General features: G+C 48.3%; 1 protein-coding gene across 2 annotated transcripts in view; it reads left to right on the top strand.

Annotated features, from left to right (window-relative positions):
* RHOQ (ras homolog family member Q) overlaps positions 1-25,102 on the top strand; it is a 37,807-nt gene continuing 12,705 nt past the window's right edge. For both annotated transcript variants that reach the window (XM_035111177.3, XM_035111178.3), the window contains exons 1-2: positions 1-1,109; positions 1,986-2,044. In XM_035111177.3, coding sequence (XP_034967068.1) covers positions 962-1,109; positions 1,986-2,044 — 207 coding nt within the window. In that variant the 5' untranslated portion in view covers positions 1-961. The remainder of the gene's footprint in view (positions 1,110-1,985; positions 2,045-25,102) is intronic.

The raw sequence follows: 25,102 nt of genomic DNA on the forward strand, positions 1-25,102 counted from the left end.
GGGGACAGTGGACGCTTCTCGGCGCTGTCGGCTCTTTGGAGAGGAACCCTCAGCTGCTCTCCGGCAGCGATTCGGCATCGCTCCTCCTTTCTCCGCTCCAGCTAGTCGGAGGTGGCGGCAGCAGCAGCAGCAACAGCAGCAGCAATAGGACGGCGGGCGGGCGGGCGGACTGGCTGGCTTGTTCATTTCCCCTTTATTTATTTATTTTTCGGAGAAGTGGCGTTTGCAGCCGGGGGGGGGAGGGGTGTGTGCGCAGAGAGCCGACCGCTCCGGAAAGTCAAAGTGGGCTCGCAGTTGCTCTCTCCGGGAAAGGGGAGAGCGGGCCTTCCCTCCGCCGAACGAGGCGGGCGGCTCGGCTGCTGTTTCGCCGTTGCGCGTTTTGTTTTACGCGGCGCGAAGGAAGCCCCCCTCGCTCCCGCCATCGGGGCGCAGCGCCGCGGTGCGGATTGTGCGCGCTCGGCGCCCAACTAGTTCCTCTTTCCGCCGGGCAGCCGCCGCCGGAGACACTCGGTCATCATCGTGCCCGCCGGAGGAGGAAAAACCCTGCGAGCCAAGTTTGGCACCGGCGGGGAGGGCGACGGCGAGGCGGCGCAGGGGAGGGAGGGCGAGCCGAGAAGAAATGCCAGCGCCCGTGATTTGTGGCTGAGCTGCTCCCCGGCGAAAGCTCCCCGGCTGCCAGCCAACCCGCCCGCTTTGCCCACTGCTCGCTCCCCTCGTCTGGCACCGATGCGCCACCCCGAGGGTCGTCTCGGGCGCCCTTCGCTGCGCGGCGCCGTGTGATCTCTCCGGCGCTCCACCACCCCCACCGACGGCGTCGTTCTTCGCCCCGCTCAACGCACTTTTATCGTTATCATTATTATTATTATTATTGGAAAGGGGGAGTCTCTTTTCCCCCTCGCTGGGTGTTCCCCCTCCTTCCTAAAATGACGATCGGTTTGGGAAGCTCCTTCTCTTCATCATCATGGCCAACGGGACGGGGGCGGCGGCGGTCATGCTGAAATGCGTGGTGGTCGGCGACGGGGCGGTGGGCAAAACTTGCCTGCTGATGAGCTACGCCAACGACGCCTTCCCGGAGGAATACGTGCCCACCGTCTTTGACCATTACGCAGGTAAACGCGCGTCTCGCCGGGAAGTGCTGAGTAAGGGCGCTCCGTCCCCGCCACCCTCTTCTCCGCCCTCGCCCCCAGCTTCCAGCACCCCAGAAGCAGCGGCAACAGAGCCTAGCAACTTCAGCAAAAACTTTTCCCTTTCCCTAATTCTGCTCTCCCATCCCCCCTCCATTCCTTTTCCCCCTGCCTTCTAGTTAAAGCAGAGGCTGCGTTTATTTTTATTTCTTTGGCGGCGGGGGAACGACTCGTGTTTGCAATCCCGGGGATTCCTGACGCTCCCCTTTTTTGTAAAAGGAGAGCAGCCCAAAACGACTCCTCTAAAGCGCACTCCTCTCCCCGCCCCCTCAATTGGAGGAGTCTGGTTATGGAACGAGTGGAAGGGTTGGGGGAGGACGAAATGCCGTTATGACGAGAGCAAGGATTTAATCCATGCCCGATAGGACCTTGATAGACTGCAACTGAAAGTTGGGGAGCAAATGGGACAGAGGTTAAATGGGGGGGGGGGGAGACCAATACCCTTTCACTAGCCTTTGAAGTCCTGTGTGTGTATTGAGATACACACACCCACACCCAAACAAGGGCACCTTTTTGTGGGCAGTAGCATTTTAACGGGGAGTCTAGTTCTGTTTTGCTCCATCACAAAAGTGCTTCGAAAGTGTATATTTGGACAGAGAAAAGGGATCATTGCTATTTTAAAAAGTTGCCTATCCATTTAAGATGTCTCTGCTTTTTTAAAAAAAAAAAAGTTTGGGAGAGTAATTGAATCCACTTGTTTGCTCCTTGGTCTAGAGAGGAAAGAGAGAGCTTGAGAGTGTGTGTGTGTTTGTGTGTGTTGCTCTGGGGCCCCTGCTTAATATTCTCTTTCTCTCTTTGCAGTCAGTGTGACAGTCGGTGGCAAGCAGTATCTGCTTGGGCTATATGACACTGCAGGACAGGTAAGGGCCTGATCCAGCAGCTTCAAAGCAACAGGGTGGGTTGCTTTTTAAAAAGGGGGAAATAAAAAGTTATCGGCATATGGTGTTTTTCAAAGCTTGAGCTTTGTTCATGCTTACTTGCACACGCTGAATTATTCAAGGACTGCCGTTTATGTTGAGGTGTCTCAATACAGCAGCTTGTAATAACTGCCTCATTTACTGCCTTTGTCACAGACCTTTGGAGAATGGATCGCCCTTCCCACCCGCTTGCCCCCAGTTTATTATTAGGTACTATTATTTTAAAAATCAATAATTGCAAGCAGTCGATTTCGTGATCCCAACTCCTATCACCCGGTGAAAAACAACCAGCCTTGTGAGATACTTTATTTTTAGTTCCAAATGGCTGGGTCCTCTTTTGAGTTCTGCCTTGCTTCTCATTGGTGAATGGGCAACATGAGCCTCTGGCTCTGATTGGAGAATAATGGCATCATCTAATGTTATGGGAAGGCATTTTGTCTGATTGTGTTTATTATGGCCCCAGGGACACATGGCTTCCCATCCTGAAATCATTCCTTTGAGTCAAAACATTTGCAAGGAATGACTGAATAGTTCTGGAGCACAGCAGGCAGAAGAGGAGGTTTCTGTTTCAAATTTGTCTGCAGAGGAGAATGAAAACAACAAGAAGAAATCCCAAACTACAGCTTTTGCATCCAGATCTAACATGAGGAGTAGTACTGTTGCCAGTTTGCTTGTTGGTTTGCATTCTTTTAGCCTTAGTGGGCTGGATGCAGACTTTCCTCTACTTAAAAGTAGACATCCTCATGGGACTTAAGGTCAAGTCTTATTCATTTCAGCTCTCCATTCTGGGGCTGGGCGATATATCATCCCAAACTGGTTTGAAGTCCATATTGTGATACTGGTTTCATAATTTTTGACCTGGCAATATATTGTGAATCATATGTGTGTGTGCTATGCAAAGAATCATGATGCAGGAGAAACCGTGAAGCCGGTCAATGACTCTACAGTCCATCCTTATTTCATAGATCCTGAAATATCAGTATATCGCGATGTTTAAGCTGGTGATATATCGCGATGTTGAAAACCAGATATCACCCAACCCTACTCCATTCCCAGCATGACTAAGGCTGCAGTCCTAACCCATTTACCTGGGTGTTCCGTGGAACTTCTTAGTAGACGTGGTTAAGATAAGAGCCTCCTTAATCCCGCCCATAGATACTCATCTTCTGTGGTATCGAACCAGTAAAGTAACTTGATATTGTGCCTTCACGCTTTGAATGCAGATGTTCTGATCGAAAATGTCTCTAGGCCCCAAAAGAGTCTGGCCAAAATATATTTAGGAATCGGGTATGCAGTCTGTGATGACCCTCTTTCGTATTTCTGTACATCATTTCTGTATATCCACATCACTGTGTGGCACCATATACAATTCATAAGAAAATGAAAGGAAACACTGCTGGATCAGGTCGCTGAGGATAACATAAGAAGAGGCTGCTGGATCGGGCCAGTGGCTCATGTGGTCCAGCATCATTTCTCCCAGTGGCCAGCCAGATGTCTGGTGGAAACCCACAAGCAGAAACCAAGCACAAGATCATTCTCGGTTCTTGCGGTTTCCAGTAACTGGCATACAGAAGCCTCTAACAGTGAGGGTAGAGCATAACTTCCACCGTGGCTGGTAGCCACTTCCATAAATTTATCCAATCCTTATTCAAAGCCATCCAGGTTGGTGGCTATTGCTGCCTCCTGCAGGGGTGAGTTCCACAGTTGTAACTATGCGCTAGGTGGAAAAGATCCCATTTCCCACAGCGGCCAAGCAGATGCCTTGTGGAAGCCCATAAGCAGGACACGAGAGCAATAGCTCACAGGCTGTCTTCTCCAGCAGCTGGCATTCAGAGGCAGGCTGCCTCTGAACTTGCCCCCAGTGGCCGATTTTGGGCCTTCAAGTTTCAGCGGCGCCTTGCGTGATGCCAAAATTTGGCGTCTCCCGTTCGAAGTGATTGTTGCAGCACCCTCTCTCATCTCGGCTCCCAGTATGGGAAAACTAGTTGCGCTCCCCTAAATCTGTCTCTCCTGCCACCATCACTAGTAGCCAGAGATAAATGTTTCTGCCACAAATTTGCCTTGATTCCATTTTAAAGTTGCCTAAGCGAGTAGCCACGGCCACATATTGGGTCAATTACTCAAATTAAATGATTTAACTGTGGAAGCTGCCTTATACCGAGTCAGATGACTGGTTCATTCTAGACCGTCTCCATGCAAAACAGATGTTCTACTACCGATCTACACCATATAAAAGTTCTACCTAGTTTTTCTGAATATCTTGGGGGTGAGAAGGAAGGGTTATCCAAAATGTGTGGGTAACCAGAAATTTGCATCATTAGAATTGCTCTATAGGAGCTTCTATCATGCAAAGAGGTGGACTTGAACTGTCACAAGGTATGATTTGGATTGATAAGGTTTTATCTTTTAAAAAGTAAATCATAGAATCATAGAGTTGGAAGAGACCACAAGGGCCATCCAGTCCAACCCCCTGCCAAGCAGGAAACACCATCAAAGCATTCCTGACAGAAGGCTGTCAAGCCTCTGCTTAAAGACCCCCAAAGAAGGAGACTCCACCACACTCCTTGGTAGCAAATTCCACTGCCGAACAGCTCTTACTGTCAGGAAGTTCTTCCTAATGTTTAGGTGGAATCTTCTTTCTTGAAGTTTGAATCCATTGCTCCGTGTCCGCTTCTCTGGAGCCGCAGAAAACAATCTTTCTCCCTCCTCCATATGACATCCTTTCATATATTTGAACATGGCTTAAAGAATTAATGTACGTGGAACGAGGCATTTGGCTAGAAACTCAAAAGCAGTAAAACAATGATGGCGTTGGTTTTAAGCCGTCTAGATTTTAATGGCACACACTGCAGTTTTGCCATCAACAACTTTTCTCTAGAGCCATGCTTGCTATAAAACTTTCACAGTTTCAGCAGCTGGAACATTATGTAAATGTCTGAAAAAGAACGGAGGACCTTCTGTAAAATTGCAAGAGGCTGCGTTCTTAATTAGGAACTCCAGGGGAGCAATATGGGATGGCAGACCCTCACAAGCTCATTTTTTAAAAAAGAGAGAGAGGAGGAGAAGTCGGACAAAACTGGCATTGGTGTGTCTTGGAAATGTTGTTCTGGAGAGTGGTGGCATAAACAAACATAGAATTATAAAAAAACGAAACAAAACAACAGCAGCTCAACAGCAGGAAGCCCACCTGAGATACATATGACTTCTGTGGAAAAATACAAAACCCAGTGGGATACCATATTGAGTGCTTATGAGAGGGGTTATAAAAGGTAAAGGTACCCCTGACCGTAAGGTGGGGTTGCGCGCTCATCTTGCTCTATAGGCCGAGGGAGCCGGTGTTTGTCCGCAGACAGCTTCAGGGGGTAGCTGTGTTGGTCTGAGTCGAAGCAAAATAAAAAAATTCCTTCAGTAGCACCTTAAAGACCAACTAAGTGTGCATGCACATGAAAGCTCATACCAAAATAAAAACTTAGTTGGTCTTTAAGGTGCTACTGAAGGAATTTTTTTATTTAGCTTCCAGGGGGTTATACTCTGTGGTATTTAGAGCATTAATGGGGATCCTGCGGTCCTTCAGGTATTGAACTACAGCTCCGATCATTCCTGGCCATTGGCCATGATGGTTGGGGTTGATGGGTACTGGCAGGGGCGTTGCTAGCCGCTTTGGCACCCGGGGTGTCAAAGCGGAGGCACCCCCCGGGGTGGGGCGCCGCTCCGCAGCATCGTGATGTCCCTCGCTGGCACACCCCTCGCCTCCGTCCAGGGAGAGAGCGTGTTGGCTGAGCAAGCCCTGCAGTGCCTAGCGAGGTTTTTGCCGGGCGGCTGCCGGGACCGGTTTGCTCCCTTGGCTGATGTGCTCTCTCCCTTCCTGCTGCGGTGCACGCTCTCCCTGCGGTGCACGCTCTCCCAGAGGCGAGGGGCGGGCCAGCGAGGGTTGTCATGCTACCCACAAGTGTGACGCCACCTCGTGCCGTCTGATGGGGCGGGGCGCGTGTTTTGGGGTGGGGTGGGCAGCCGTGATGGTGCCCCTGGGATCAAGCCGCTCGGGGCGGCCCGCCCCCACCGCCCCTATCTTCCTACGCCCCTGGGTACTGGAGTCCAACAACATCTGGAGGGCCACAGGGTCCCCACTCATGTTTTGGAGGCACAGGTTCCCAGTTTCAGAATCTCCAGTTAAAAAGGAAGTCGGATGGTGGAGACAGAAAAGTCCGAGACCCTTCAAGATGTGCTGCTAGTGAGAATAATACAGTGGAACCTCGGTTTATGAACACCTCGGTTTATGAATTTTCGGTTTATGAACGCCGCGGACCCATCTGGAACGGATTAATTCATTTTCCATTACTTTCAATGGGAAAGTTTGCTTCAGTTTATGAACGCTTCAGTTTATGAACAGACTTCCAGAACAAATTACACCCATGCTTCAGTTTATGAACGCTTCAGTTTAAGTACTCCACGGACCCGTCTGGAACGGATTAATCCACTTTCCATTACTTTCAATGGGAAAGTTTGCTTCAGTTTATGAACGCTTACTCCGCGGACCGTCTGGAACGGATTAATTCACTTTCCATTACTTTCAATGGGAAAGTTCGCTTCAGTTTATGAACGCTTCAGTTTATGAACAGACTTCTGGAACCAATTGTGTTCATAAACCAAGGTACCACTGTACAGGGCTTAGATGAGCCATAGGTCTGATTTAGCATGAGATGTTCATCGCCGGGAGAGATCATCAGTGGTGTTGGGCTGGGTGTTCAACAATATGCAAATGATACCCAGCTCTACCTATCCGTTAAATCTGAGCCTGTGAAGGCGGTGAATGTCCTGTGTGAGTGTCTGGAGGCGGTTGGAGGATGGATGGAAGACAATGGATTGAGGTTGAATGCTGACAAAACCGAAGTGCTGTTTCTGGGGGGCAGGGGTGGGGGTCTCCCTGGTCCTGAATGGGGCAACTGTGCCCCTGAAGGACCAGGTTCACAGCCTGGGGGTCATTTTGGACTCACAGCTGTGCATGGAGGCCCAGGTCAATCCAGGGCAGGAGTCTACCAGGTATGAAGGCTGAGACCCTACCTGTCTGCGGACTGTCTCGCCAGAGTGGTACATGCTCTGGTTATCTCCCGCTTGGACTGCTGCAGTGTGCTCTTTGTGTGGCTACCTTTGGAGGTGACTCAGAAACTACAACTAATCCAGAATGCGGCAGCTAGACAGGTGACAGGAAGTGGCTGTCAGGACCATATAACACCGCACCTAAAGGATATTCACTGGCTCCCAGTACATTTCCAAGCACAATCCAAAGTGTCAGTGCTGACTTTTAAAGCCCTAAATGGCCTCGGACCAGTATACCTGAAAGAGCGTCTCCACCCCTATCATTCAGCCCGGACACTGAGGTCCAGCGCTGAGGGCCTTCTGGTGGTTCCCTCACTGCAAGAAGTGAGGTTACAGGGAACCAGGCAGAGGGCCTTCTTAGTAGTGGCGCCCGCCCTGTGGAACACCATCCCATCAGATGTCATAGAGCTAAACAACCATCTGACTTTTAGAAGACACTTGAAGGCAGCCCTGTATCAGGAAGTTTTTAATGTTTGATGTTTTGTTATTTTAAAAAATATTTTGTTGGAAGCTGCACAGAGTAGCTGCAGCAGCCCTGTTAGATGGGTGGGGTATAAGCAATAAATTATTATTATTATTATTATTATTATTATTATTATTATTATTATTATCATCACAGTTCTTTCCTTAGTAAAAAAGAGGTTTTGTGGCATTTGTAGAGTAGACCTGCAGACAAGAATGAAATGGGCTGGAGCAGGCATCCCCAAACTGCGGCCCTCTAGATGTTTTGGCCTACAACTCCCATGATCCCTAGCTAACAGGACCAGTGGTCGGGGAAGATGGAAATTGTAGTCCAAAACATCTGGAGGGCCGAAGTTTGGGGATGCCTGGGCTGGAGCTAGCATTGTAGACCCAGGGTCTCATTCCCCTTTGGGGAGCCACATACGATCGGTGGGTGGGACCAGAGGCAAAGGTGGGTGGAGACAGAACCAAAAGTAGGCAGAGTAATTGATGAGACTCTTAGCTTTCTATAGCAGGCTACATTCCAGCCACACAAAAGTCAGATTTCACAAACGCACACCTCACTCTGTCTTCTACCTCTGCAAGCAAGAGACGTCATCGCAAGTCAAGGCTGCATCTCAGCCAGGCAGAAGCACTTTAGGAGGGCATGGATCAGGGCCAGCTCTCTGGGGTCATATCCAGCCTTACTTCATTCTTCCTTTAAAGTCTTACCGGTACACAATGAGTAGCAAGGGACAAACTGATATTTCCGTTTTTAATAATGGGGAAGAGAAAGTGATAGGTCTATTATAGCAGCCTTGGCCAATTCCGGTGCCCTGTAGATAGTGTTGGACTAGGACTCCCATCATGGGAGCTGATGGGAGTTGTAGTCCAGCAACATCTACAGGGCACCAGATGGGCAAAGGCAGTATGTCCTGAGGTGTTAGAAGCTCCATGCTCCTAACAGATAATGAAAAATAACAGACAAGAGCAGATAATGTGACGTTGTGAAGCTTTACTTGAAGAAATCTGGAGGTGGTGGTGGTTGCTGCTGCTGTTGCTGTTGATAATAATACTGTTTTTAAAAGCATATTTCACGTGCAAGGCCTTTAAATGGCTTGTCCTGCAACGGAAAGGAAATCCAAACCTCTGAGGTTAAGTGATCTGTAAGGTCACAAGGCAAGTTGAAATCCTGTCTTTTGACCATCAGGGCAGGCTTCCTGTACATTTTTAGATTGCTTCTCAGCCGCTGTTCCGTCATAAGGTTCCACTGGCTTGAAGCCAAGCCGAGGCAGGGGACTTTCTCCCGCTTCTTCTACCCATATTCTGAGTCTGAGCTGTGAGACCCAGGGATTTTTCCAGACAAGCCCGCGTTTGGCGGTTGGCATGAAGTCTGCATCTGCAGTTAATCACATGCCTTGGGGAAGTAGCTCTTCCCTGAAGGGAAGTCACTTGCCAGGCCTTCTGCTAAAGCTGGCCTACACCACATGAGTTCGTGTGGGAAGACGGGCTGCTGACACTTCTTTGTCCATTGGGCAGGTGTTTGTACTTCTCTGATTAAGTCAAAGTAATTCTGCTGCAGTCTTTGAGCTAAAGTATGTCTGGCCTTGCCGATGGCGTTTTGAGTTTGCACTTTAAGTATTGCATGTGCATATGCTTGGGATTTTCAAACTGAAAAACAGCGCTTCCAAGTACAGCGGTACCTCGCAAGACGAATGCCCTGCAAGACGAATTTTTCGCAAGACGAATGTGCCTCGCGATCTGATGGTGACTCGCAAGACGAATTCGTTTTGCGAAAAATTCATCTTGCGAATTGTGGTTTCCCATAGGAATGCATTGAAATTTAATTAATGCGTTCCTAAGGGCAAAAAAAGAAATTTCAATGCATTCCTATGGGAAACCGCGATTCACAAGATGAATTTTTCGCAAAACAAATTGACTCGCGGAACGAATTAAATTCGTCTTGCGAGGCACTACTGTAACATTTTCCTCCCAAACTTCCTTAAATGCCATTTCCCTTTTGTTTTGTCTTTAAGTTGTTGGGGACTGTTGTTTCCCCTACAGTTGCCGTGGCTCTACCATTTCCTCTCCCCCTGTCCCAGGCTTGAACACCTTTTTCCTCACTAGAGAGATCCCAGCCAACCAAAGACCATGGACTGAATGTCAGAGGTGGATTTAAGGGAGCACAACCGGTTCGTCCGGACTAGGCGTCGAGCCGAAAGGGCGCTGCGGGGGCTGCCACAACAGTGGCTTAGAACAGAAGGGGAGAGGTGGGGACGGGCGCCAAATTTTGGCATTGCAAAAGGTGCCGCTGAAAGCCCAATGTGATGGTGCAGGGATGCTGTGTCGCCAACTAGATGTGCTCAGGCACTCGTCATGGTGTCCCATTGTGCCAGAAGCGGTTGAGTCAGCTGCTGGCCACATGACCTGGAAAGCTGTCTGTGGACATATGCTGGCTCCCTCGACCTGAAAAGCTAGATGAGCGCCGCAACCCCATAGTCGCCTTGGACTGGACTTAACCGTCCAGGGGTCCTTTTTCACCTTTTACCTTCTGTGCTCATCTCACTAATGGCGAACAAAGTTAACGAACAGTGAGGTTCCCATAGTTGACATAATGACGCCATCAAGGACAAGCGAAATCTTGTCAGAACGACACTTCTTGAGTAGGTGGACACACTTGCAGCAGCCCCAAAGAAAAGGGGGGCTGTACGTTGGTCAAAATCTCTCTGAAAATCCACACACTCACCCTCTAATTTCAGCCTTAGGAAAGAGCATCTCAGCGTTCGTTGACTCAGAGATAGAATTAATATTCTCTCCGTCCATTTGATTTCTGCCATGTGTCTGAGAAAGCCGTAAAGCAGGGGAGGCCAGCTGCTTTATTCTCAAGAGTCCCTTCCTTCTCCAGGCAGCCATATGGAGCTTTAAAGGTGTATTTTGTCATACATACAGACTCTCCTCATGGAGGATCAGAGAATCTATAACAGCGTTCCCAAACCAGGTTATGCTGGTGGCTCCTGTCTTCTAGCCACAGGTTCGTTGCCTTATGTGTCTCCACTAGGGCCTTGTCCCACACGTGGCTTCGCATTTGGAGATGTACTCACTACCACTGCTGCCCAAATTGCCTTCTCCTGTACCTTAGTGGCATGTAGGCTGGACTTATTCCTGCCGTACTTTCATGCCACAGCACACACAGCCATGCCATCTCGTAAACCATGGGTAGATAAACTAAGGCCAGATGCAGCCCAATCGCCTTCTCAATCCAGCCCGCGGACAGTCCGGGAATCAGCGTGTTTTTACATGAGTAGAATGTGTCCTTTTATTTAAAATGCATCTCTGGGTTATCTCATAGGAATTCGTACATTATTTCCCCAAAAAAATATAGTCCGGCCCCCACAAGGTCTGAGGGACAGTGGACCGGCCCCCTGCTGAAAAGGTTTGCTGGCCCCTGTTGTAAACAGTTCAGCAATTCCAGTTTCTCCAGCATGGGCACCACTCGCTCCAGCTGTTTTTGTCTAGCAGGATCAGTGGTCAGGGATAATGGGAACTATAGTCCAGAAACAGCTGGAGATCCAAGTTTAGGAAACCCCTTTTTTCAGTCTTGGACTCAACTCCTTGCCCCTTAGAAGCAGAATACATTTTGCAAACTGCTTTCTCCCCCCCCCCCCCACCTTGCTAAAAAGCAGAATGAATTGGTGGTAATTTGCGTGACTTATAATGGCAGCAGGATTCAGCTTCCCTTGTCCTAGAATCTGTTTAATGTTGGCATCATTATTATTATTTTAGCTCCCAGAGCTCTGCCTCGTGTGTGTCTTGCTCCCTTTTTTAGGGTTTCCTTAGCCTCTGACTTTTCCTTTATTTATGTAGCAGCCTTGGAAGCACTGTGCTATTTTGGTTTTCAAATGCAGAAGATTATACGCACTCTCTCTCCACGGCAGGATCTTTCCTCAGCACCTTGAAAGATAACTTTGAAACTCCAACTCAGGGTGGGGGTGGAGATTACAGCGGGCAATTTGTCTTGCCTGGGGGTTTTGCAGGCTCTCATTAGCGAGTGCTGTTGTGGAAAGAGATTATAAAGTAGATCTGTAACTGGGAGTCTAGCCTTCTCCAGCAGCCAACCTCGAATTCACATGAACTCTACCCAGATACCCTTTTTAGCAGCGCTAATGGCTACCCTTCGCAACATGAAGGTTGACTTCCTTCGGCAGCTCTGACCGATATCTATTTTTGGTTCCTCTTCTAAAAACAGATGGTTCTGATTGAGAGCCTTCTCTTAGGACTCCTGCCCATAAGCTGCAAAGAGCAACAGATGGTTCGCAATGTGGCGATTACAGAACCCAGAGTGGGTCTTCCAGAGCGTTTGATCTCTGGTGATCTCAATTGCATTTCCTTGCCCCAACTTTTAGCTCCCCGGGGCTCCTCCAGACAAACTGTTTGCTGAGCATTCGTCCCGATTTGCTTGCACAGAGCCTGTTAGACTGTGTCCGGTCTTAATTGATATTGGATTTGTTCGCAGTGAAGTTATATGACAAGGAGCATTCATCCTGATTTGCTTGCAGAGTGTTTGTATGGCTTCCTGTTAACTGTTTGTTTATCCCGCACATTTCGGTGCATTTCTTCACCATCATTTTATTTTTATTTTAAAGTGCATTTGTTGCTCCAGGCAACGGTGTGCTTTACATTACAGTCAAACCTCGGTTTGTAGTTTGATATTGATAAAATGCGGTTGTCATTGGATTTTAATAAAAATGATGTACACCCCCCCCAAAAAAACCCCTCTCGGTTTTCAAACATCTCAACTGCCGGATGTTTCAGAAGCCGGACGTCAAAAACCCGGAAGTGAATGCTTCTGTTTTCGAACACGCCTTGAAAGTCAAACAGCTTCCGAGGCGCGTTCCTCCATTTTTCTCAATGGAACTTGCTGAGAGCCCTTTGATCCTCGGTTTTCGAACGTTTCGGAAGTCAAATTGACTTCCGGAACGGATTACGTTCGAAAACCGAGGCTTCCCTGTACTTTAATTGCACAAACCTGAATTTTCAGTATGCACATAGAATAATAGAATCCTAGAGTTGGGTGGTTACCTCCAAAGGCCATCTAGTCCAACCCCCTGCAATGCAGGAATCTCAACTAAATCATCCATGACAGATGGCCATCCAATTACATCAGGAATTAAACTCAAGATTCTAGTTTCTACAGCTTTATCGGCAGACACTGAAGTGTGAGATGGGTGTAAGTTTTGCCGTTTTACTCCCAGTTTCAACAGATGCTGAAGCGTGGGGGGGGGGATCTGTAGTATCTTCCTTAGCCAAATGAAATGAGTCACTGAATAGTTGGACGAACCTCATTTCTCAGCTCTCAATGGGAGATGTTGCCCTTTTCTCATAGGAATAATCTGAGAAAATCACGGTAGGGTGTGTGTGTGTGTGTGTGTGTTTAAATGGTATTTGCACAGTGTGTTGAATGGCCACAAGCTTGGCTGAACCCCTGTAGCGCCATGTGTATTTTCTCCAAGCTGACATTTGAAGTTGGGAGGCAGCCTTTAAAAGTAGGCACATAAAACACTTCTGGATGGATCTCCCGTAATTAAAAGGCAAATGTGGACGAAAGAAACCGACCAGTATACTAATAAGACAATCTGCCATCCCCGTTTGGATGCTATTAAAGGCACTTTATTTAAAAAAGTCTGCAGATCACTTAATAAGAAAACTCTCCAGGCAGTGTACATAATATTTCATCTGTGTTTTATTGATCATTATATTATCAGTAAAACACAGGTAGGCTCAGCAAAGCTTTTTAAAAGTGTACATGAAATAATTATAAATAAAACACACTTGAAGTCAACTGGAAAGAAAAACACAAATATACATAAGTAAATTATATATCTGAGTAGGGCCTTCTTGGTGGTGGCACCCACCCTGTGGAACGCCCTCCCATCAGATGTCAAGGAAATAAACAACTATGTATCTGACTTTTAGAAGACATCTGAAGGCCGCCCTGTTTAGGGAAGTTTTTAATGTTTGACGTTTAATTGGGCTTTTAATATTCTGTTGGGAGCTGCCCAGAGTGGCTGGGGAAGCCTAGCCAGATGGGTGGGGTATAAATAATTTATTATTATTATTATTAATAATAAATAAATAAAGGCTTCAGCTGACATCTAAAACAATGTAGTGAAGATGTTTCTCTAATGCCAATAGGCATGGAGTTCCACAGCTTACTTGCTGCCACACAAAGAGATTCGCAGCTTGCAAATCTGGAAGATACATTACAGTATTTGGCACCTGTAAAAGTGTAAGTTCTATGGATGCCTTTTTCAGACCACTTAAAGAAATATTACAGTATGATGGACTCGGGAACAGGATTTGAGCTGTGAACAACAGAAGTAATTAGATTATAATACTGTGGGTATGATTTAACACAGGCAGCCCCAAACTCGGCCCTCCAGATGTTTTGGGACTACAACTCCCATCATCCCTAGCTAACAGGACCAGTGGTCAGGGATGGTGGGAATTGTAGTCCCAAAGCATCTGGAGCAGGCACCCCCAAACTTTGGCCCTCCAGATGTTTTGGACTACAATTCCCATCTTCCCTGACCACTGGTTCTGTTAGCTAGGGACCATGGGAATTGTAGGCCAAAACATCTGGAGGGCTGCAGTTTGGGGATGTCTGATCTGTAGTTTGGGGGTGCCTGATTTAACAGATAGAAGTTAGGGTGCAGCAATAGGGGAGAAACAGCAACTCCCTAGAAAACAGGGTGGGAAGCTGACAAAAATAAGAGCATGTAGTTGCGTATTGATTGTATATGTTGAAAATGTTGAAACTTATTAAAATATAATTGGGGGGGGGGCGTCCAAGTTCTGCAGAACAAAGCAGTCAAAAAGGCACATACATATAGGGCAAAATGGCATCTCAGGTAAGCTAGTTCCAAGCATTTAAGAATTTTCTATACCAACAGTTAGGCATGCGGGTGGCGCTGTGGTCTAAACCACTGAGCCTCTTGGGCTTGCCGATCAGAAGGTTGGCGGTTTGAATCCCCGCGACGGGGTGAGCTCCCGTTGCTCTGTCCCAGCTCCTGCTAAGCTAGAATTTCAAAAGCACCCCCCCCCCAAAAAAGTGGAAGTAGATAAATAGGTATCGCTCCGGCAGGAAGGTAAATGGCGTTTCTGTGCGCTGCTCTGGTTTCGGTGTTTTGTTGCGCCAGAAGCGGCTTAGTCATGCCGGCCACATGGTCCGGAAAAACTGCGGACAAATGGTGACTCCCTCGGCCTGTAAAGCGAGATGAGTGCCGCAACCCCAGAGTCGTCTGCAGCTGGACTTAACTGTCAGGGGTCCTTTACCTTTTATACCAACAGTAGAACCTTAAATTTGACCCAGCAGCAAATAGGAAGACAGTTCAGATCTTTGAACACGGGTGCAATTTCCTGAAACCAGCTCTCTCCTGTCTGCAGCCGTGCTGCAACGTTCTCTAGTCACTGCAGGGAACTCCGGACCAACTGCAAGGGAAGCCCCACACAGAGTGCATTGCAGCAATCCAGAAGTGAAGTTAATAATAATCCTATATAATAATATGCAAGTTTCTCTGTGTCCAGTCCGTGTGTCCGTGGGATTGCGCTACTGCGCATGTGCCCCATAGACAGCCGTTGGGACTTGGAGCGCACAGACACTTCGGAGAGGGGAGCTTGGTGCTCATTCGGCCCGGCAGGGAGACAAGCCAGACTGAGGCGGCGAGGCGGGCACGAGGACCGCCTGTTCCCCTTCGCCAGGCACTGCTGCTGCTTCTTTGTAGGCCCTGACGGGAGAGGCGACACCGGCAGGAGAGAGAATGAGGCGGGCAGGCCGCTGCAGCGCTCGAGCCGGGCTGAAGTAGGAGGTCTGGGAAGGGAATTCGTAGGGCCGCTTGCTGGCCTCGGTGGAGGAGGAAAGAAAGCAAGGCCTTCTCCTAACTCCCACCCCATCGGATCAGTTCTATCCGTTGGGACTTGGAGCGCAGACCCACCGCTTCATCAGCTCTGCGCGTGTCCCCGAGGTTGCTAGAGCAACAGGTCTCCTCTAGCACCCGTTATTTTAACGGGCTTCATGATACTAGTAATAATAATATTTCTACCCCGTCCATCTGGAGTACTGTGGTCAAGCTGTACTAGTGCATCCATGGCCACAGCTGCCGTACCAGCTGAAGCTGATAAAAAAGTGCTCCTAGCGACAGAAGCCATCTGGGCGTCCAGAAACAAAAGCTGGATTCAGTAGGCCAGTTTCTCAGGCATGAGAACCATTCTCCAACAGAGCCCATTTATTTATTTTTTCACCCAGCCCATCACTGCAACCAGGCACTGGTCCAAGACCAGCACAGTCCCTCCCGATTTAGATACTGTGAAGAAATAGAGCTGGGCGTCATCAGCATGCTCATGGTAACTTGCCCCGAATCTCATGGCCACTCCCAGTGGCTTCATATAGAGGTCAAATAGCACTGAGGGTACAGTAGTGCCCTGTTATCACTACCAGGGGGCTGAAAACATGGGACTTTGTCCTGTAGGTAAGACTGCAACCGACAGCTTTCCGAGCCATGTGGCTAGCAGGACTAAACCGCTTCTGGTGCAACAGAACACCGTGACGGAAACCAGAGTGCATGGAAACACCGTTTCCTTTCCCGCTGCAGAGGTACCTATCTATCTACTTGCACTGGCATGCTGTCGAACTGCTAGGTTGGCAGGAGCTGGGACAGAGCAACGGGAGCTCACCTCTCATAGGGATTCGAACCGCTGACCTTTTGATCGGCGAGCCCAAGCGGCTCAGTGGTTTAGACCACAGCGCCACCCCAAGATACCCATTTGATGGAGCCTGTCCAGCAGGATCCCATGGACAACAGTCTCAAAACCCTCAGAGAGATCGAGAAGAAGAAGCAAGGTTGCGCTCCCTCGGACCCATTCTCAATAAAGGCCCTCCATTGAGGCAACTGGCAGGGACTGGCAGGACGAGAGTGCACTGGGGGAGTGGGGCTGGAGTCTGGCTCAGGAGAGGGTCACAGGGGTTTGTGGGGTCCTGCACCAGCCAAGAGGCAAGAGTCAGAGGCAGGGGACGGTTCAGAGCTGGAGGAAGAGGGGGACCAGGCAAGTGAAGGGTTGCTTGCTTCCCCATCCTCTCTTGCACCACTGTCTCCCAGAACCAGGAGAGGATTGAAAAGGGATGAGGAGAGGCCTAGTCTCCAGTTTCATGTGCGCAGCCTTTCAGGGGAAGGTACATCAACTGGTGTAGGGGGAGGGGTCCCCTGTTGCTCCATAGGGCACGGACCTGGGAATAGCTTGCCAGATGCTAGGCATCTACAGCTGTAGAAGCAACTGTGTTATTGTTGACAATAAAGGGCCTTCTCGGTAGTGGCGCCCGCCCTGTGGAATGCCCTCCCATCAGACGTCAAAAGAGATAAACAACTATCTGATGTTTAGAAGACATCTGAAGGCAGCCCTGTTTAGGGAAGTTTTTAATGACTGGTGTTTTAATGTATTTTTAATCTTTGTTGGAAGCCGCCCAGAGTGTCTGGGGAAACCCAGCCAGATGGGCGGGGTATAAATAAGTTGTTGTTGTTGTTGTTGTTGTTGTTGTTGTTGTTGTTGTTAAATAAGTTGTTGTTGTTGTTGTTGTTGTTGTTGTTGTTGTTGTTGTTGTTGTTGTTGAACTCTGCCATGTGCATTCCTTTGGCTGGGAATTTCCCTTGACAAAACCAAGGCTGAATCAGACCCATGACCAGGCCTAAACCCAGGCCGGAATGAGTCTTCTGTATTAGGTCTGCTGTTGGCACACCAGAATTTTTTCCACGCCATTCCCTAAAAAAGGAGTGTTGTTACTGGCTGGTAGATAGTCCAAACCAATGGGATCAGAGTCTGCTTTTTTTGGAATAGCCATATAACCATCTCCTTTAAGGTTGCAGGGACCACCCCTTCCGGCAGTGAAGCATCATTCACCACCCTCTGGTCCGTCAACCCTCCTCTTTTAGATTTTCATAAGCGAAGAGGGGAAGGGATCAATTCAGCCCGGTCGGGTAGGAAGCTGCAAGCACCTTGTGCACATTGCCAGGCTGCATAAACTGAACGTGATTCACAATAGACTGCAGTTGGAACTGCAACAGGCGCAGAACTGAAGTTTATCTGAAGTTGAGCAACGTCGTCCTGGAAAGGGGCAGCCCAGCTGGTCACAGCAGGTTTTTGAGAGCTCTAGGGGTGCTTCGCCTAGTGGGAGTCATTAGCCTGTCGACCACCGGAAAGAGCTCCTCTGGCTGGTTGTCTGAGGATCCCTTGCAGGATGCAAAATGTCCATTCTTAACTCTGCAATCGTCCTGGTTTCCCTGTTGTTTGATAGTTCACATAGGTACAGAAGTTCATTACGTAAGTGCCAAACAGCTAGCTGACCCGCTTCTAAGCCCTGAGGCTCAAATTCCCAGCCTCAGCTCCTCTCAGGTTGCCACTGCAGAGCTCAACAATCTCCTTTCTCTCCTGTGTGGCTTTTGGCGTGTGTCCCATTTGACTTCACTGGCACCCGCCTGTTTGCAAAACGAAGCGGAAGTCGTCACTGTGCATCCTAGAATCATAGGGTTGCTTTGTTCTTTGCTCCAGCTCTGTTTAGTAGGGTCAAGCGGAGGGAAGTGGAGCTCGCGGATGAGGACTCTGTGGCCTTACTGATGTTGCCGGACTACAACTCCCATCATCCCTGACCATCCCGGATGGGGCTGATGGGACTTGAGTCCAGCAAAGCACCAGGTTGCAGCAGACTGGCCTAGAGTCTGCTCTTGTCTTGCCTAGGTAGAGGAAGGTAGCAGTCTGTAGCCTCCAATCTCTCAGCCAGCATTATTGACACACACTTTGCAGCTGCTGGAGGGTTGCAGAAGGGCACATAGTGACACAGAGCCTAACCCACTGGTTGGACATTTTTATTTTATTTTTAAAAGACTCTTCACACAGTTACAAGCTTGTCACAAAATTTCTAGTCAGCTAGCTCTTGCCTTCCGATGGCCTGGATCCAAGCTTTGCATCAACGTGAACAGCTCCAGAGATGACGCTATATTGTGTTTACCTGAGGGTCAGGTTTATACAGCAGAAGGGCGCCGATATGCTGTAGTTCCCACCTGTTTGGGACTACAGCTCTCGGCTGTGCTGCTGGGAGTTGTAGTCCAATGCTCTAGTTATCTCTCGCTTGGACTACTGCAATGCGCTCTACGTGGGGCTACCTTTGAAGGTGACTCGGAAACTACAACTAATCCAGAATGCGGCAGCTAGACTGGTGACTGGGAGCGGCCGCCGAGACCACATAACACCGGTCTTGAAAGATCTACATTGGCTCCCAGTACGTTTCCGAGCACAGTTCAAAGTGTTGGTGCTGACCTTTAAAGCCCTAAATGGCCTCGGTCCAGTATACCTGAAGCAGCGTCTCCACCTCCATCGTTCTGCCCGGATACTGAGGTCCAGCACCGAGGGCCTTCTGGCGGTTCCCTCATTGCGAGAAGCCAAGTTGCAGGGAACTAGACAGAGGGCCTTCTCGGTAGTGGCGCCCGCCCTGTGGAACGCCCTCCCACCAGATGTCAAAGAGAAAAACAACTACCAGACTTTTAGAAGACATCTGAAGGCAGCCCTGCTTAGGGAGGCTTTTAATGTTTAATAGATCAGTGTTTCTCAACCTTTTTTGGGCCACGGCACACTTGTTCTATGAAAAAAAATCCCGCGGCACACCAACTCTGTGCCGCCCTATATTTAGTTTAGTTTGGAGGGGAGACGTAATCATTACACACACGGGTGCAAAAAGTGCATGGTGTAAAAGTTGGAGTTTAATGGCAAAAGACTGTTGAGGGGTTCCTTTGTGGGTCTGTTCTGCATTATGTCGTTGGCGGAGCCACTCGCCGCCTTCTCCCCGTGCGCGCAGCCCCGGCGGCGGAGTTTCTGCAGCGGAAGGGAACAAACGACGGACCGACCTCCGATCGGTCCCTGTCTGTGTGGGCTGGGGCTTCTTGGTGAGGCTCCCTTTTGAGGCTCCCACATGCGGCTCCGGAGCCGCGGGTTGCCGACCCCTGGGCTAGCAAGAAGAGCACCTCACCTTCTGCAGAACTCCTTGCCGAAGAGGCCGCTCACTCCCGCGCCGACCCAAAAACTCCCGGGCGCCGCCAGCAAGAGGAGCGAGAGCGAGACAAACAGCCGCGGTGGTGGCTGTTGAGAGCTGCGCTCGCCCCGCCCCCGTCGTGACCCGGCCAGCTTCCTTTCCGGCGGGTCAGCGCTCCTAATGGCGGCCGCCAGTCACGTGACAGGGCAGCAAATCGCCCTTCTCGTCGCCAGCGTCTCCCGGCACACCAACCAGCGTCCCGCGGCACAGTACTGTGCCGCGGAACAGCGGTTGAGAAACGCTGTAATAGATCACTGTGTTTTATTTTTCCATTGGAAGCCGCCCAGAGTGGCTGGGGAAACCCAGCCAGATGGGCGAGGTCTAATAAATAAATTATTATTATTATTATTATTATTATTATTATTATTATTATTATTTGGAGAGCAGCAGGTTGGTAGCTGTTCCTGGCTGTGATTCCTTGTGCGTATATTTCAGAAATTGCAACCTGATGTGAAGCCATGTGCAAACTGCTTCTCTCTCTCTCTCTCTCTCTCTCACTCACTCACTCACTCTCTCCTGCATCCTTTCCAGCCAGTGCAGAAAGGCAGAGTTTGAAGCTGTTTCTGTGTCTTGTTTTTGAGAGCTTTTGCTGTCGCTCCTATTTCTAAGGCTCCTGCTCTAGCAGGACCCCTCCGTTTCCCAGCCAAAGGATTACGTGGGTGGGTGATTTAAACATGACTTCATCCCCTTTGCTTCCGCCCCGTGTGCTCAACATATTCCACTCAAGTTCTTCGAATATTTTTCATGCCTCAAGAAGCCCACTCCCTCCTCCTCCGAGCTAGAAAGTCAGTCGAATGGATCTCTCTGTGTGTACACGTGCCTGCCTGAGCAAATGCAGTTGGGGTTTTATTGGGGATTGCTTCCTGGATCAGGCCCTGGTTTGAACTCCTGAGAACCTGAATGTGTCGGAGGAGTTGTGCGCATTTATCTGTTGGAGGGTAGCCCGTGGTTAACCTCCAGATATTACTGAACTGCAAGTCCCCACAGCCCAGCCAGCATGGTCAGGGATTATGGGATTTGTAGTCCAATAGTCGGTAGAGCATGAGACTCTTAATCTCAGGGTGGTGGGTTCGAGCTCCACGTTGGGCCGAAGACTCCTGCATTGCAGGCGGTTGGGCTAGATGACACCTCAGGGTCCCTTCCAACTCTATGATTCTGTGAACATATGGAGGACACCATGTTGGCCATTCCTGGTGTAGCCTGACTTGTGTTCCACCCCAGGCAACATGAACACTATGGTTATGAAGGAGGTCGGACAATGCAAGGAAATCTGGTATTAACTGACGGCTCCAAAATCCAGTGTTCTCAATAGATTGGCTTTCCGGTTTAAAAAAAGACTGCCGTGTTTGTAGTAGTAGTAGTAATTATTACAATTCTGGGCTGCATCAATAGGAGTATAGCATCTAGACCAAGGGAAGTAATAGTACCACTGTATTCTGCTCTGGTCAGACCTCACCTGGAGTACTGTGTCCAGTTCTGGGCACCACAGTTCAAGAAGGATACTGACAAGCTGGAACGTGTCCAGAAGAGGGCAACCAAAATGGTCAAAGGCCTGGAAACGATGCCTTATGAGGAAGCTGGGTATGTTTAGCCTGGAGAAGAGAAGGTTAAGGGGTGATATGATAGCCATGTTCAAATATATAAACGGATGTCATATAGAAGAGGGAGAAAGGTTGTTTTCTGCTGCTCCAGAGAAGCGGACACGGAGCGATGGATTCAAACTACAAGAAAGAAGATTCCACCTAAACATTAGGAAGAACTTCCTGACAGTAAGAGCTGTTCGGCAGTGGAATTTGCTACCAAGGAGTGTGGTGGAGTCTCCTTCTTTGGAGGTCTTTAAGCAGAGGCTTGACAGGCATATGTCAAGAATGCTTTGATGGTGTTTCCTGCTCAGCAGGGGGTTGGACTGGATGGCCCTTGTGGTCTCTTCCAACTCTACGATTCTACGTTTCTATTATTTATTTATTTATTTATTTATTTATACCCCAGCCACTCTGTGCAGCTTCCAGCAAAATATTAAAATACAATGGTCTGTTAAACATTAAAAGCTTCCCTAATCTGCTTGATCTGCTAGAAAGGGTGTGGGCAGCCCTTGCTGAAATCTCAAAAGTCAGAAGGGCATTGGGATAAGATTTTCAGTGATTTGGGGTGGGGGTGCGGGCTTCAGATAACCCCTTGCCCCTCTCTCTGATTAGCAGCATCGAGATAAATGATGCAAAATTGTTTCGAGAGAGAGAATAAAGTATATATAAAAAGAGAGAAAAAAGTTCAGTGAGTGGCCTTAAAACAAGACAACATTTAGCTTGGTAAGATCATGTTTGATGAGGAAGCACATAAACGGCATTCAGAAAACCAAATATTTTTAATTTTACCTTCTGGAAAAGGTCGGGTCGTGTTAAATAATAGATAGCTGCAAGCACTTGGGAATCATTTTTAACAATTTCCATGCAATGTTACACACATTTTACCAAGCAATATTAAATTATATTAATTTGACCAAAATATATTCTCAGTTCCCAAGTCATGTTCCAAGTTTTTAGCACTCATATTAAATAGTGGGTCTGGGCAAACGGCGGTAGAGGCACGAATGAAGCCATGATTCCGATGCCGACGTGGAGGGTGATGGACAGAACACAGTGCTCTAGCCAGAATGGTCAACTCTGAATTGGTGCTGCTCAGTGTTTCAGCTCAGTGATTTCGCTCAGTGAGCGTCCGAATCTCGCTGTGCTCTGATGTCCATCCATCCCATCCTCGTCGCCAATATTAAATAGTGGGTAGACGACACAGCGATTCTTCAAGAAGCTCCTTATTCGGAAGCCAGAACAGAACTGAACTGCACTGCCGAGCTGGCCTGCTTTTATAGAGGCTGGCTCAAACAATGTATCAAACATAATTCAAGGTTCCCTCCTAAAACAACTGCCAAGGACCTGAGGGAAAACTATATACACTAATACATAACACCTCATTTGGGGAATTTGAACGTTGACAAATTCTGCTCGCCCTACTGGCCCATCTAGTCCAGCATCCTGTTCTCACAGTGGCTGATCAGAGATGCCTGTGGGAAACCAGGGAGCAGAACATGAGCACAAGACCACTCTGCCCTCCTGTTGTTTCCAGCAACTGGTGTTCAGAAACATTGCTGCCTGCAATTGTGGAGGCAGAGCAAAGCCATCGTGGCTAGCAGCCCTCCATAGACCTCTCCTCCATGAATTTGTCTAACCCTCTTCTTAAGTTGTCCCTGCATCCTGCATCAGTGAGTTCCACAGTTTGGCTATGTGTTGCATGAAGAAGTACTTTTTAAGAAATCTGTCCTGAATCTGCCAACATTCAGCTTCTTCTGAGGTCCAGCACCGAGGGCCTTCTGGCGGTTCCCTCGTTGTGAGAAGCCAAGTTGCAGGGAACTAGGCAGAAGGCCTTCTCGGTGGTGGCGCCTGCCCTGTGGAACGCCCTCCCATCAGATGTCAAAGAGAAAAACAACTACCAGACTTTTAGGAGACATCTGAAGGCTTTTAATTCAGGGAGGCTTTTAATGTTAAGTAGATTATTGTGTTTTATTCTTCTGTTGGAAGCCGCCCGGAGTGGCTGGGAAGACCCGGCCAGATGGGCAGGGTATAAATAATAAATTATTATTATTATTATTATTATTATTATTATTATTATTATGCCCCAAAGTTCCAGTGTTAGGAAAGAGTGATAATTTTTCTCTCCATCCACTTTCTCTACACCAGGCTTCCTCAAACTCGGCCCTCCAGATGTTTTGAGATTATAATTCCCATCATCCCTGACCACTGGTCCTGCTAGCTAGGGATCATGGGAGTTGTAGGCCAAAAACATCTGGAGGGCCGAGTTTGAGGAAGCCGGATCTACACTATAATGTTGTAATCTTCTATCATGTCAACTCTTACTTGCCACCAGAAATGTATATGGTACTCGAAATGCGTTCGCACTGCAGATTTGTATCAATGACATTATGATTTGGGCAGATGTGTTTTCAGTTCCTCTCCTAATGATCCCTAGCATGGATTTTGCTGCTGCATACTTATTTTATTTATTTCATTTTTGTGTATTGCCATGTTTTTATTATGTATTCTGGTGAAGAGCTTCAAATGCTGGAGCCAGAGCAGGCCTCTCTGAGAGGGCCTGGCCTGATAAAACAGGTTTTGCTCTTGTATTCTTACAAAAAATCTGCCAAACCTATTTGCTCAGAGGTGAAAGAGGGACAAAAGAACGATATCTGTATACCCGGGTGGCGCTGCCCCTCTCAAATCACTCTTAGCTCTCTCATAAGCCAATGTCTTCGGTCTTACAACAATCTAAAGATTGTGTGTTTTGTTAAGAAACCTAATTTGTAGTTGGGTGGTTACTTTTAGATTTTCCCGTGCTCTCCACCCATTATTCTGGCTTTTGCCAGTATAATGACTGGGGGTAGAAAGAACTAAGGAATGCAGAAATAGGGATTACCATGTGCTGTGTGTCACAAGTTAAGTTTACTGCCTCTTGTACATGAAGTTTGCATCTCTAGTTGTTAATTGCCAGTGACCTTCATGAACCAACACTACTAATTTTTTTAAGCCATCATCGGCCATCACAATATCCCGTAAAACTGAGGTAATTTAGTAGATGACCTCAAAAAGTACTGTATTTTGGAAGAAACATGAACCATGTTCTTCCTCAGCTTTGTTCTCTACCAGACATAAAGACGGCAAAAGGTGGAGGTCTTGTGTCAAAATAGCCAGGTCCATCGCAGCCCTTCTGTCTACACGCAGCAAGTGCAAAGCTGTAGAACAGGTTAAAGCCAGAAACCTGCCTGAGAGGCAGTGTGGTATAATGGTTAAAAGTGTCAGCGTGGGGCTGGGTAAGCACAGGTTTAAAGACCCACACTGGGCCATAAAGCTCGCTTAAATGAACTGCTGTATTTCAGCCTGCTCAATCTTTAATGGGGGATAAAATGGGGAAAGAATTCCATAGCCTTGTGAAATGGCTGTAGCTGCGTAATAAACCCATCAGGTTCAATCCCAGGCAACTCCAGGTAGGGCTGGGAGAGATCTCTTGGCTGAAAACCTGAAGAGCAGCTGCCAGTCAGTGTAGACAGTATTGAGCTAAAGGGGCCAGTGGTCTGACTCAGTAGAAAGCATCTTACTATATGTCAGGCATCCCCAAACTGCGTCCCTCCAGATGTTTTGGGACTACAACTCCCATGATCCCTAGCTAACAGGACCAGTGGTCAGGGATGATGGGAATTGTAGTCCAAAACATCTGGAGGGCCGAAGTTTGGGGATGCCTGCTATATGTTCACACACACCACACACACCACACACCACACACACACACAC

Source organism: Zootoca vivipara, chromosome 3 (genome assembly GCF_965207765.1).
Source record: "Zootoca vivipara chromosome 3, rZooViv2.hap1.1, whole genome shotgun sequence".
Classification (NCBI taxonomy): Eukaryota; Metazoa; Chordata; class Lepidosauria; order Squamata; family Lacertidae; genus Zootoca; species Zootoca vivipara.